A 14,966-nucleotide genomic window follows, 5' to 3' on the forward strand; every position below is an offset into this window, starting at 1 on the left:
GGAGTGGGCAGCCAATGGTGACCGTAAATCCCAGCCACCTGGGGGAGACAGGCCAGCAGCTCAACAGCTTTCTCTTCTGGGAGGGCACGTTGCTTGAATCTGGGAGAGGGAGGTTCTAGTGAGACGAGATCACACGACTGCACTCCAGCCTGGGCGACAGAGTGAGACTCCGTCTCAGAAAAAAAGAAAAACGGAAATACCAGAGACGGTAATGTATAAAGAAAAGATGTTTAATTGGCTCGCTGTCCTATAGACTGCATAGGAAGCACAGCAGCTTCTACTTCTAGGGAGACCTCAGGAAACTCACAATCATGTTGGAAGGCGAAGGAGAAGCAGGCACATCTTATATGGCCAGAGCAGGAGGGAGGCAGAGGGGAGGTGCCACACACTTCAAAGCAATCAGATGTGACGAAGACTCAGTATCACGGAGAACAGCACCGAGGGGGTGGTGCTAAACCATTTGTGAGGACTCTGCCCCAAAATCCAATCACCTCCCACCAGGCCCCACCTCCCACCAGGGGGCTTACATTTCCACATGAGACTTGGGGAGGACACAGATCCAAACCCTATCAAGAGTGCTTTCGTGCTTTTGATTATATTTTGTAACTATGTTATTTAATTTACATACCATACAATTCACCAATGTAAAGTGTGTAATTCAATGGTCTTAAGCATATTCACAGAGTTGTGTGACCATTGCTACAATCAATTTTAGGACATTTTTATCACTGCAAAAGGAAGGCCTCAATCTTCCCATTCCTCCCATCCCTAAGCAACCACAAGTCTACTTTCTCTATATGGCGATTTGCTTATTCTGGACATTTTAAACAAGTGGAATAGCCAGAGAAGATGAGGGCTAGGTAGTAAATACCGCAGCTGCCCTGTCACCCGGTGAGTACATTCTACATGTTCCTCAGTGGAAGTGAGCCCCCGCTGCGCACTAACCGAACCCAAGTCCCTTGTTTAGAGTCGGAGGAACCCAACTAGGACACTCACAATGGGGAGTTTCTGTTTCACCTTTGTCCCAAATGTGTCTCATGAACCATCCCTTGCAATTCTTTTTCTTGTGATATAGTCTCACTCTGTCACCCAGGCTGGAGTGCAGTGGCGCGATCTCCGTTCACCGCAAACTCTACCTCCCAGGTTCAAGCGATTCTCCTGCCTCAGCCTCCCGAGTAGATGGGACTACCGGTGCCTGCCACCACACCCGGCTAATTGTTTTGTATTTGTAGTACAGATGGGGTTTCACCGTGTTGGTGCATGAGCCACTGCGCCTGGCCAGGAGGAGGTTTCTAGGGCTCCCAGATGACTCCTTGTCGTCAGAGCTGGTGTTTCCAGGAGGCCCTTGGTCTTGACACGGAGACTGCTGGATGCAGCTGTGCCCGCAGAGCAGGGCCCATTCTACAGTGCCAGTGTCTTGCGACAGTTCCACAGGCAACAGGCAGCTTCTGCTCTTTTCCATCTGCACAATGCAGCCCAACCTCACAGATCCAGGTGCTTGTAGAGTCTGCGACTTTTTTCTTTTTTATTTCTGTTGCCATGTTTTTTCCAGGGCTTCCCTGCCCCGTTCTCAGAGCTCACCGTGGCTGCAGTCACTACACCACTCCCGGGCTTGTAACCCATCACAGCCTGGACTCCTTTGGTCAAAGCCCTCACATTCTCCTAGGAAATAAGAGAAAACATTATCTGAGATGTCAGCAGGCTGTCCTTTAAGGGATATGCACAGTACTGTCAGTGGATCACTTCAAGATAAAAAGGAGTCAGTCACTCAGTAAATTCCTCCCCCCCTTCCTTTCACTGGTCCTCTTTCTCCCACCAGCATTCTGTCTTCATTTCATCTCTTCTCCCTCCTTATTCCCTCATCAAGTTTGTTTAGTCTCATACTTTCAAATGCCATCTACAACTAGACTCAATACCAGCTGTTTTCTGGAAATTTGTCTTAATATAAAAACTAAACCTGCTTCAACCACATTAGAAATGGACTCTAAACAAGTTTTAAGTTTACTTAGTTAAAAAAAAATTAGTACACTATGATTTGCAAGTTACTTATAATAGTAAAATATTACTCTAGAGGCTACGGTTGAGACATATGAATTATATTGAAATTATGACAAGTTTTCAGCCTTCTTGTACACAGCCTTTAGAAACCTATAAACATTTAAAATTTCAAATTAAATGTTCTGTATGACAGCTGTAGGCCCAAGGAGAAACTTGTCATCTTTTTGCATATTGGTAAATTTTCTTCCAAATACTGGTACATACCAACTAGGAAATAATTCAAACTAGGAGCTACAAACATCTAAGTTTTGCCCCAGCTTTGCAATTTAAAGCAAGTGCCCTTGGGTAACTCAGTCTCTCCAGCGCCAGTGTCCTCAGGGAACAATATTTGCTTGGCCTGCATCACAGGCTCATCGTGTGAGGCAGCAGATAAAGCATGGGATGAATACAAAAACATTCTCTGGGTACAGCTGATCACCCCCTCCTAACCCCTGTCCTGTTTTCGCTATAGTAGTCACTTAAAAACATTTTTAAACTACATTGGGTACAACTATATGATTTACCTCTTTTGCATGTAGATTTGACCTTTAAAATACTGCCTACAAATTGTAGCTGTGACATAAGCAACTAAAGTTATCAATATTTTAAAGTGCAGAAGACATTTTTGAAATCTGTTTCTTTAGCACTTTCTATCACCAAGTGTGTTGGCTCAGAGAAAAGACAACTGACTAAATGGGTGCAAATATTTGTAAATCAATCTGATAAGGGACTGGTATCCAGAATATATAAAGAACTCTTACAACTTCATAACAGACATTTCTCTACAGAAAATATACATGTGCCAATGAGCACAGAAAAAGATGCTCAGCACCACCAGTCATTAGGGAAATACCAAATCAAAACTACAATGCAATACGCTTCCCAGGTATTAGGATGGCTACAATAGAAAAAGACCGGAAATAATAGACGTTGACAAGGATGAGGAGAAAATGAGAAACCTCACACATCACGGGTGTAACGTAAAACAGCACAGCCACTTTCGGAGAGTCTGGCAATACCTCCAATGTTAAACACGCAATTACAGTCTGACCCAGCAAGCCCACGCCTAGGTATATACTCAGGAAAAATGAAATCCACGTCTCCACAAAAACTTGTGCACAAGTGTTCATTACACCATTATCCACAGTAGCCAAAAAGTGGAAACAACCCAAATGTCCATCAGATGATACACAGACACAACGTGGCGCAGCTGTACACTACAACGCCATTCGGTAATAAAAAGGAATGGAACACTGACGCATGCACAACATGGATGGATCTCTAAGACACCATGCTAAGTGGAAGAAGCCTGTCGCAAAGAGCACATCGTATGATTCCAGTCACATGAAACGTCTAGAACGGGTGAATCTATACATAAAGATTGATTATTGGTTGGCAGGGGCTGGGGGGAAAAGGGGAACAGGGAGTAACTGCTAATAAATAAGGTTTCTTTTGGGGGTTATTAAACCCTTTTTGGGGTTATTAAAATGTGTTTATGGCATGTGATACTCAATAAAGCTGTTATAAAGAGTGTTGGATCAGAAGTTTAAGAAAAGTTTTAAAACTTACTTGATGGAAAAAAGTTTTGTCAACGATATTTTCAATCTGCTTTACTTTTTTATTTCTGCCTGGCTGCATTTTTATTTCATCACCATTCGTTTTGTTCTCTGGGAGTCGCTGGTGTTGATGCTGAAAAGTTACAGGATCTCTTCCAGGAGGAGGATGGCAGTACAGCAGCTTACCCTGCAAAGACAGCATGAATGACGACAGTGCATCCTAAGAGCCATCTGTGGCCTCGGAGGAGACATCCCCACCCAGTCACACTCCGATGGAGCTCTCCGCCTTCTGGTTACGTTAGCTGAGTTGAGCTTTGGTCTACTGCAGCTGAAGAGTCCTTTTTCCAACACGTCAATGGTCAAAGTGTTCCAAAGACCTAACTCTTCCCATGGTGCCCCAGACTAGGATGAAATTTCTTTCTTCTTTTCTTGTTTGCATTCCCACTTAAGTATTCTTCAGCATACTGAAATGGTTATACTTACGGCGAATATTTTCCAAAACAAAACTCAAGACACAACTGGGCAGTTACGACTCACGGTAATGTTGGGGTAGACTGTTAGAGTCAGGAGAGTTCGTGGTAATGCCGGGTAGACTATTACAGTCAGGAGAGTTCGCGGTAATGCCGGGTAGACTATTACAGTCAGGAGAGTTCCTTGACTCCTGTAGGTGGGGTTGCTCACTGGGGGCAAGTCTGCCTCTTTCCATCATAAATGATCTGAAGCTTGTGACAATTTTTACCTCATCTTTACATCCTCCATAGTAAGTGGTAAATGAATACATGACTTATCCATACCAATAGTATGAACTGCTTTCCTCCTGAACTGAAGGCAAAGCCCATATGGTTGCCACTATGCTCCAAGAGCTCCACTGATGTGGTCTTGAGAAGGGGAGGAAATAAAGCCAAATCCTCACAACTGGTTATTAACAGGGCCCTGTAATGCTTATTTGTGGAAAGAAACTTGACAACAATTATCGGGGGCTCATTATGTGCCAGGCATTGAGCTTAGTGCTACACACACACACACACACACACACACAGAGCTTCCATTTATTTCCCATAATAATCTCATGAGATAGGCCCTGTTCATTTCCATTTTACTATGGGGAAACCCCCAAATAGCATGTTCTCATTTGAAAAGGAGACATAATAATCTCAGACTTGTTACGTATTTTTACTGAGAAGACGCATGTAAAACAGAACTATTTCTAGCAGGGTTAGCTTTGAAAAAATGTTAGCTGTTATTATCGTTACTACACAAATACAGAGATAGCCATATAAACAGCTATACTACGAAGAAGACTGTGACAATAGTTGCAATCATAACAAGCAAAGGGCTGTAGGAGACGGAAAAACCAGATGCATAAATTGGTGATTTTCACTCATAATAGGTGTTCAGAGAGCTCCATCTTTTGTAATCTCTATAATCCATATAATGTTAACTACCCTACATCAAGATCACAACTCCAGTTTCAGTGTATTTCCTTTATGATCGAACAAGTTGCCATTCTCTAAGAACACAGACTGGGGAAAAGACGTGCGTATCGGAGAGCATGAGAGGCGGGGTGCACTTACATTGACATAGTCCTTCAGGATGTAGCGCGCAGATCGAGGCTGGTCTGGCTGGCCATGCGCTGTCATGAATCCCCGCATATCTGTGAAGAGAAGATAATTTTGCAAAATCTTAGATGACAGAATATCACAACAGAGACAACTGAGGTGATGTAGCTTCTATTACTAACTATGCATTCTTACTCCTAGCTTTAAAAAAATTAGGTATCATTGTAGAATATATATTGTTTAGCATTCAAAACACTAGATCATCCAGGAGAATATTTACTTATATCTGATATCTTAACAATCACCTACCACCATGCTATGAAAGACAAATTTGATTTCTCTCTACTCCAGTTATTTCTTCTACCTCTTTATTTTATTTTTTTGTTGAGACGGAGTCTCGTTCTGTTGCCCAGGCTGGAGTGCAGTGTCACAATCTTGGCTCACTGCAACCTCCACCTCCCGGGTTCAAGTGATTCTGGTGCCTCAGACTCCTGAGGAGCTGGGATTACAGGCGCACGCCACCACGCCCAGCTAATTTTTGTATTTTTAGTAGAGACGGGGTTTCACCATGTTGGTCAGGCTAGCCTTGATCTCCTGACCTCAGGTGATCTGCCCGCCTCGGCCTCCCAAAGTGCTGGGATTACAGGCGTAACCCACCACGCCCGGCCTCTTTATTTTAAACATTTATTCATGGAGGCTACCTGTAGGAGAATGCTACACTGTCAATACTACTTGCAAAACAGAAAGCAACAGATGAAGTTTTCTTATTGAATGATGTACCCACATTTTTTCCCCAGTAAGATCCCTTTAATACTAACTCAGTCAGAAGGCAGCAAAACACAGTGTTAAGAACATGGCTTCAGCAGACAGGCTGTGTTCCAAACTCAGCCCCCTCACATACTAGCTGTCGACTGGCTTTTCCAGTTTAGAAGAAAATAGTTAGAATCCTAATTCACACGATATACAAAAATAAATGTAGGCAGATTAAAAATCTAAATGTTAAAAAGTAAATATTACAGGAAGATAGTTTTATCTTTTTTGGGATGGAGAAGACCTTCCCAAGTAAAACACCAAACCCAGTCAAACCAAAAAGGAAAAATATAGTCTGTTAAAATTGTCAACTTCTTTGGGGGCCAAAGAAACCATAATTAATGTTGGAAAAAAATGTGTAGCACATACAACAAAGAACTTCTACAAATCATTAAGAGAGAACCATGTATAGGAAAATGTGATTCCCAGAAGAAATATAAATAGTCACAAAACATTTGGAAAGATGCTCAACTTCACTAGTAGTTAAAGAAATACAAAGTAAAATGAGAGTAATCTGGCAATATCTTTGAACATTTCCTGTCGAGATTTTCTTTTATATGGACTTGCAGACAGTGAACTTAGCAATTGTACGTGTGGTCATTTGTTTTTACAGACTGGCTTTTTCCTTACTCTGATTTTACCAGGCAGCATTAGATGAAACATCTTAAAAGACTCAGATTATTTTCAGTTTTATCGGAAGTACAATCAAACTGAAAGTTTGGTGGAAGTCCACCTTTCCGCATTTTCCAGGCTAACATCCTCGAGGGAGATCTCACCCAGGCTATTCCACTGACCAGCCACCTCACCTTGGGTCAGCTTGGGCTCTGGGTTCAGATTCTACTTCTTAAAAGCAGGGGCTAGGAGGTGAGGTAATCTTTAAGGTCTTTTCTTGTTCTGTGACTCAGTCATTAGAATAGTCTTACACAAGTGTTTAGTATTTATCCTCTTTAGAGTCTCTAAGTTCAAGGTTTGATTTAAGTGTGATTCCTATCAAATCACCTTCCACCTTTCTCTGCCAGTAAATACTCGAATAAGCGGAACTCCTTCCCAGCCAGTGGCAATCCCTTTCAAAGCAAGCCACACACGCACAGAAATGCTTCTCATGCTGCTATTTTTTTTTTTTTTTTTTTTTAGGTAGACACAAGGTTCTCCAGGCCACCTTTAAAGTTTACATTGAAGGCAAGAAATCATAGGTCCTCATGTGGAATTGGGATAAAACATGGAGGTGGGAGAGCTGTGGTCTCATTTTCATGTCAAGTAAGTTTACAAGGGCTGATGGGAGAGGAAGGAGGGTGCTTTCTGCCCCTGTCCTAACCAAGCTCCACTCTGTCCCGTCTCTGAGGGGTCTCCCTTCTGGTGCTCCCCTCCCAACTCTCCTGCCTTGCTGTGGTGCACATATTCATTTTCTTCCACACATCCCCTTTCTTCTTGTTTGGGAGAAGACTCCAGAAACAGCCAACACAGCCTCCGATGAGAACCCCTGTGCCTGCACATGGGTACCATCAAAGCAGCAAACGTCCTGAAAGCTTTTTGCACTGTAGGTTACTTTGTAGGCAAGGCCTGCAGAGACATTAACCCTGGAAGATGACTTGAAAAATGCTAAAGAAATATGATAAATTTATATCTTTGCAGAATAACATTTCTAGTACTATTACTATTCTTATTTCTATTCATTAGGTATACTGTTATTTTTGTTCATGTTTTCTAATGAATCCCAACTTACATCCATAAGCTGTTAACAGTTCTTCTGATGTTGGAGGTCGGTGGGGATCTTCATCTTCTCTAGGCTTTATGATGTTAATGCCATAGGTAGCTTCTAAAACATGTCTTGGAATATTCTGGCAAACGTAGCTTGTCAGGGAATCCACTCTCTTGAACTGACTCCCTCCTCCCCAAGGCATACGGAACGTGCCTCTAAGAGCACAGCACTTCATCACTTGTATGACGAACACTCTTTCTCCTCTCCAAAGGACGAGTATAGTTATCGATTAATTTTAAAAGACTCAGTTTTTTTTTCCCTTTTAAACAAGGCCTTAAGCTCCCATGACTCTTCCATATGAATTCTTTTAAAATAATAATTTAAAATATCTCTGAAACTGACTTTAAAGATGACACATTTTTACCCTGAAAAGTAGATTACGCATTTGTGATTCTAATGTAGAGATAAAGCAAGGGGAGTCTGTTTCTAATGTCTACAATTATGCAGGATTACTTTTCCTCCTTTGTCTAATCTCTCATAGTTTGTCTGAATTTTCCTTAAGCCACTAAATATTCTACTTGTACTAGTTATTCACGTACATACCTCACGTGTCCCCAACAGATTGATGCTTCGTATAGGGCAGTAGCCATCTCTATTTATGCCCTATCCTCCATAGTACCTAACCTAAGGCTACCGGCAATAAATAATTCATGTCTCACTATTAATTTACTGAGAAACTTAAAAGGCCGGGCTCACGCCTGTAATCCCAGCACTTTGGGAGGTCAACGCAGGCAGATTATTTGAGGTCAAGAGTTTGAGAGCAGCCTAGTCAACATGGTGAAACCCCATCTCTGCTGAACAACAACAACAAAATTAACTGGGCATGGTGGTGCACACCTGTAATCCCAGCTACTCGGGAGGCTGAGGCAGGAGAATTGCTTGAACCCAGGAGGTGGAGGTTGCAGAGAGCCGAGATTGCACCACTACACTCTAGCCTGGGTGACAGAGTGAGACTCCATCTCAAAAATAAAAAAAGCTATATACTTTTTAATATATATGTATCTATGAATAAGCTGTGGCCTTAAGTGTAGTTATGAAGGAAATTTTACCCTACTTACAAGCCAGCGGATTAGTGTGCCAATTTCATGAAGTCTCCTGTTTTCTGCTAGTATCTACAAAACAGTAACAGACTAACTTGTTAGCTTGTAAGTACAGTAAAATCTCAGACCTTGCCCAGTTTTTCCCTTTCGTTTTCTTTTTTCTTCAGGAGTCTCACTTTGGCGCCCAAGCTGGAGGGCAGTGGCACCATCTCAGCTCACTGCAACCTCTGCCTCTCAGGTTCAAGAGATTCTCATGCTTCGGCCTCCCGAGTAGCTGGGACTATAGGTGTGCACCATCACGCACAGCTAGTTTTTGTATTTTTAGTAGAGACAGGGTTTTGCCATGTTGGCCAGGCTGGTCTCAAATACCTGGCCTCAAGTGATCCGCCCACCACGACCTCCCAAAGTGTTGGGGTTACAGGCATGAACCACCACACCTAGCCCCTGCATAGTTCTTAACAAATCCATCTTTGAGTCCTTTTTTCATGCCGGGTGCTGTCCTAGATGCTTTCTGTAAGTTAATTCATTATGCTGCTGACAAGTAGCAGAGTTCCTAATTTACTGCTTACTAGTTGTAAGAGCTTAGATAAATTATTTAACTTCTCTGTGCCTCAGTCTCCTCAAGTTTGAGGAAACGGGAATAACAGCAGTATCTGCCTTAAGGGTTGCTTTCTGAGGATTAAAAGATATTTGATTAGGGTTTAGAAAAGCACATAGCAAGTATTCAATATGTTAGCTATACTGATTAAATATAATCAACCATGAGATAGATGCTTTTCCCCCACTTAGAGAAAAGGGAAGTATTTGGGAAGGTTAAGCAAGTTTTCCAAGGTCACTCAAATGGTTACATGGCATTGTTAAATAGGTTTGCAACTTGGAACCGAGTATCTGAAACCTGGATTCTCCCATTTCTTCACGGCTACACTGCGGAAATCAGGAAATGAGGTTCCGATTTGGAAGTTCTCATGCTATCTCACAGTCTAAACTTGTGCAGATCACTAGTATTTTAAATTCTTCATCAAATCGGAATCCCTCAAATGCCCACAATAAACCTGAAGCCCTAATATGCACGTAATAACTAGAGTGTTTCCAAAGCAGAAAGGATATTAACGATACAGGTGGAACATGATCTCTCATCTGATCAATTGGGAGGATTCCGCTGCAAGTCATTTCGGCCTTGGTAGACACGAAAGACGGCATCACCAAGCCAGGACAGTCACACAGGCACAGACCAGGCTCCACGTAGAGAGTCTGGAAGACAAGGAAGAGTTTTGAGCTGGGTATACAACAGATGAAAGGAAGAAACAGCTGCACGCGAGTGGTAAGGAACCACAAAAATACCTGAAAGTGCTTCGTGTGACCAGGTGTGGCAGACACAGATACTTTCTTGTTGCCCATGATGGTATTGATTGTTGAACTCTTACCAACATTAGGGTAGCCCACCTAGAAGAGACTCAGAAGTTACCAAATAGTAAAACAGTACATCTATCAAAAGACTCAAAGATATGACATAGATGATGGCAAGACTAGCATTAAGCGTCTGGTTACTTTGAAAATTATTTGAAATCCATGCTCTCTGTATTTGCTGAGACATCTTTTTTCTCCTGTGGTGTGGGTATATTTATTCAGACATGTCTCCAGTGACAAATGGTCAGGCTATGTACATTTTAATTTTATAGGTTTTGCTGTTAACAGCAGATGCTACAGAAAATTTCATCCCCTTGTCCCCAGCCTTCCCTCACCGCCCCATCTACAGACAGCGGTTTCCATCGCATCTTCCACACTGGGTGAGGCTGATCGGATGGACATTTGAATAATCACAACACACAATTATCTTTAATTTTCAGTCATTTTTAGTTAAAGCCAAGCAGAATGTCTGGCATGTGGCAGGTGATCAATAAGTGTTTGCAGAATTTCTAGAGTAAGAAATTCAGAAAATGAGGGAGGATGCTCAGTTTTTCCATAAAGGTGAGAAAACATGTAGAGAACTGAACTTTCTGATACAAATTTTTAGCAACAATATAAAGAATGAAGCTTTAAAGCTCAGAGGCATTATAAGCAACTTTCCCCAGGTTCCTAACAAGTTAGTTCTAGTGCTGAATTGGGAATTACACCTAGGTCTGTCTGATTCCACAGACAGCTCTTTTAACTACACTAAAATAAGATGCTAATCTACTTCAGTCATTTTAAACAGGCATTCTGGGGCAGGGGGTTGGGGCAGGAGAGAAGGGGGCTCAAAACTAATTAGGATTAGCTATACTGAGCATGTACCTGAAAAGCTAGAAGACGTTAAACGTGCCATGATCTCCTTTCCCTCACTGTTATATTCTGGATAGATCTGTATAATAAATACCTTCTCTAACATCTCACATCTCCTTAGCTAAGGATGGGGCCATCTAGAGCCATGCTGTAGCCCCTCGGGGTTTGCCCACTTCCGCAGCCAGCCACTTCTGGAATTAGGGTATATAAAGCTGGGGATGTGATCTACTTTCCCCTATCTACTATGCGGTGTTTATGCAACCAATGCATTTGTCATATTTTCTCCAGCCCCAAGATGCTGGGATTGCTGGGGTTCTCCCTATTAAGCATCTGAACATTTACAGCGTAAGCTGGCAAGGATCACAGGGTGCCCAAAGAACACTGGGCTGAAGTCTGAAGACAACCTTAACATCTCTCTCATTCTGCTCTCTCGGTACTTCACACGGCAGAAAAAGCTGAACTGAAAGGAGACTGGAGAATACATTTAATGTGAATAGGTATGTTACAATATAAGCCTTGAGGAAGTCGATTCCTTTGAGTTGGGCTGTCTATCCTACTGCCTAATCCCGTGATGCCAGTGGGCAACAAGAGGGCAATGGTCCCGATGGGGTCGTGTAGCTACTGAAAAAATGGGCATTAAAGACAATCATGTGGCAACAATGTTATGACATATGTCATCTTACCAGTCCAACCGTAAGTTGCCCATCTTTCACCTTTCTCCCCGTATGTAGTTCCTTAAGGAGCTCTAGTAACTCCTGCTTGGATACGAGATGGCTAAAATTGTGTATCTGCCTCTTCTGTGGGGTTTTCCTGCTCTGAGCCTCAGAATCGGCAGCAGAGCTTTCCTTCCAGTCCTGGCCACAGTCCTCTTCCTCGGGACCATCTTCTTCTGAGCATGTCTGCCAGTCATCTTCCTCCTCCTCTGGACAGTCCTCATACTCACTGTCATCTTCATCAGTTGTGAGATTTTCACTAAGTGAAGGAGAATCCCTGGCTGGGAGATGTTCGGTCTCACTGTGAGAAATTTCAGCCTCGTCAAAACTGGAGTGTTCAAACTCAGCTGTGTTGCTTTGTCTATCATCTTTGTTTGCCTCTTCCTGATAAAATAATAGAAATGCTCAGAAACACATAACTGCAGTTTCTACTCTAGTCAAAATACTTAATGAGTTGATTATGTAAGATGGACAGAGGACGGCTGGGCGTGGTGGCTCACACCTATAATCCCAGCACTTTGGGAGGCTGAGGTGCACAGATAATTTGAGGTCAGGAGTTTGAGACCAGCCTGGCCAACATGGTAAAACCCTGGCTCCACTAAAAATGCAAAAATTAGCCAGGCGTGGTAGTGCACACCTGTAATCCCAGCTACTCGGGAGGCTGAGGCAGGACAACTGCTTGAATCTGAGAGGCAGAGGTTGCAATGAGCCGAGATGGTGCCATTGCACTCCAGCCTGGGCGACAGACAAGGCTCTGTCTCAAAAAAAAAAAAAGATGAACAGAGGACAAGCAAAGTTCGATGGAGATGGAAAGGTGACTATAGGGAGGAGACAATGAAAGCCTTTCAGTGCCATGACAGACAACCACCGACGGTGGCGCCCTCTTGGAGGGGAGGAGAATTGGACCTTCCCTTCCCTTTTTACTTTATATGTTTCTATACTATTTGAACTCTGTATAAAGAACATGTATTACTTTTGTAATTTAAAACAATTCTTTAGGCCGGGTGCGATGACTCACACCTGTAATCTCAGCACTTGGGTAGCTGAGGTGGGAGGATCGCTCAAGGCCAGGAATTCAAAACCAGTCTGGGCAACACAGCAAGACTGGGTCTCTACAAAAACAAAAGAAAACAAGAACAACAACAACAAAACTCTTCAAAGACAGCAAGGGGAAAAACTTATGTTAAACTGAACTCTTTGGCCGTACATTATTTTGCAATGGGCTGCACGATAAAACGAAGCATGTCTCAGGAACAATAACACATTTAACATACTCTTCTCTGCACAAAGCAGTTCATTTTACATTTGTATTTTTAAAGACGGTGGTTGGCATGTTTAAAAAAATCTGCTATTCTCTCAGAATTGCTTTTAGAAGTCAAAGCACCGTGGAGCACACACAGATCCCCGTGTGTGAAATGCGGCAGCAAAACTCAACTCCACATTATTTCGTGATGAAAGATTCCCTTTGGAAAGCGAAAGGTAAAAATCATTTACTACTCATGGGTGTGTTAATTCTTCTGAATCCCTTGTGACAACAAAGCAGAAATAAGGGTGAATCTGTTGGGACTTGAAAGTAATGGAAATCTTGTATCATTTCCAAGTAATTTGGTTAGAATAATTAACACTCACAGAAGGGGACACAATGAACTCAGCCAAACGTGTATCCTAAATCTCAAGAAAGCAGAAAGAAAACAAAATGTCAAGAAAAACAGGTATGATTTCACTATCAAGCCTGGCAACTCAAAAAGAAACCGGGCTTATGAGAGAAATACAGAACCGGAAGCAATTTCTATGGTAAATGAGCAGGGAATGTAAAGAAGTCAGTGTCCTCACTGTGGGGCTCTTTTGGGTCATTTTCAAACATGAAAGTAGCATGAAAATGAGAATGTGAACTGAACATGAATGTGCAGTAGAAAAACTACAGTGGGGGGCAGTTCGGCTTCAGGAAAAGTACTAAAGACAATCAAAGGACTTTGCCATAATTATGTTAAAAATTAAAAGAAGGAAAAAGTCAATCTTTTGGGGAACACAGTGCAATTCCAAGGTGACCAAAGGAAACCAGAGATACTCAACTCAGAACTGGGCTGTGCCTTTTGAAAAATGTCACATTTTTTCAGAACATTCACATTTTTCATACAACTGAAGTTGAACAACTGTAGAAGATGAACCAAACTTTCAGGCAAGAAAACAGTGAAAACAGTGAATATCAAGCTACTTCTAGCACTTCTGTAATTTGATGCCCAAATTACAGATATTAGTAACGAGTTACAAGTAAGACTTCACAACCTGAGAAATCACGGACAACAGCAGAGAGTCCAGAAAACTTGGGAGAAGTAAATGGCGCCTAAGTCTTAAAAAGGAGGAAAGAATATCTTCCGTAAACTACACACTGTTAAGCCAGACACTGACATTAAAACAATTCCACAAGTGACCTGGTGAGCCCTAAAAATAAGACAGTCATCAACAGGAGGTAGTAAGAGTTCCCTGAAAACTGATTACGCAAAAAATTTCATTTCCCTTTGTTATCTACCACTTGGTTAGTAAATCAAGAAGGCCACAGATGCAGAAACTCATCTCTTCCATTTTTGGTAGGGTTACTGCATCAGGGCAGAGCAATATAATGGTAATTACCTATTTTAAAACTTCAGCAAGACATTGACTTCCAGGAAAGATTGGAAACAACAGAAATAATGGTTTAACAGGGCAAACTATTCTTCTCCCTAACAATGGTAAGTATCTATACTTACTGCCGAGAAGATTAAATGAGTAAAATACATAAAGTGTTTAGAATAGTGGTGTCTGGTAAAGAATATGTTTTTATTAACTTACTAATTTTATGGGTTAGTTTTAATTAATTATAGTAATAATTATTATCGGTATATTCTTGTGAATACATCTATATTCACATAAAAACGCCTGGCACAGAGTGCTGCTAGTAAGTCCACAAAAGGTCACAGAGCTGTATCCCTTGTCCTAGCCTGTTCAACGATGTTATCAATGACATGAAAATTCACAGCTAGAAGGCGAGGAAATGCTAACTGTACACTCTAAAATGAACTCTATCTTGGTACTAAGCCATTAACATATTTAAAAGGAACAGTACTCTCCTAAGTTGAAGTAAAACAGAACAAATATCTTTCTCTCCATGTAAAGATGGGATGAGGTTTGCTTAGTAAGTCTTTTTTTATTTTTTTGATATTTGAGGGATTCGGTTGCTCACAGGTTCAATGAGC

General features: G+C 41.9%; 1 protein-coding gene across 1 annotated transcript in view; it reads right to left on the reverse strand.

Moving 5' to 3' along the window:
- Positions 1 to 214: 214 nt before the first annotated feature.
- The window catches only part of LSG1 (large 60S subunit nuclear export GTPase 1), a 29,507-nt gene continuing 14,755 nt past the window's right edge, over positions 215 to 14,966 (reverse strand). The window contains exons 8-14 of the mRNA XM_003895306.4: positions 11,704 to 12,117; positions 10,103 to 10,204; positions 9,869 to 10,012; positions 7,686 to 7,809; positions 5,168 to 5,247; positions 3,607 to 3,780; positions 215 to 1,662 (exon numbers count right to left, since the gene is read on the reverse strand). Coding sequence (XP_003895355.2) covers positions 1,483 to 1,662; positions 3,607 to 3,780; positions 5,168 to 5,247; positions 7,686 to 7,809; positions 9,869 to 10,012; positions 10,103 to 10,204; positions 11,704 to 12,117 — 1,218 coding nt within the window. The 3' untranslated portion in view covers positions 215 to 1,482. The remainder of the gene's footprint in view (positions 1,663 to 3,606; positions 3,781 to 5,167; positions 5,248 to 7,685; positions 7,810 to 9,868; positions 10,013 to 10,102; positions 10,205 to 11,703; positions 12,118 to 14,966) is intronic.

This window comes from Papio anubis, chromosome 2 (assembly GCF_008728515.1).
Source record: "Papio anubis isolate 15944 chromosome 2, Panubis1.0, whole genome shotgun sequence".
In the NCBI taxonomy this organism is placed as follows: Eukaryota; Metazoa; Chordata; class Mammalia; order Primates; family Cercopithecidae; genus Papio; species Papio anubis.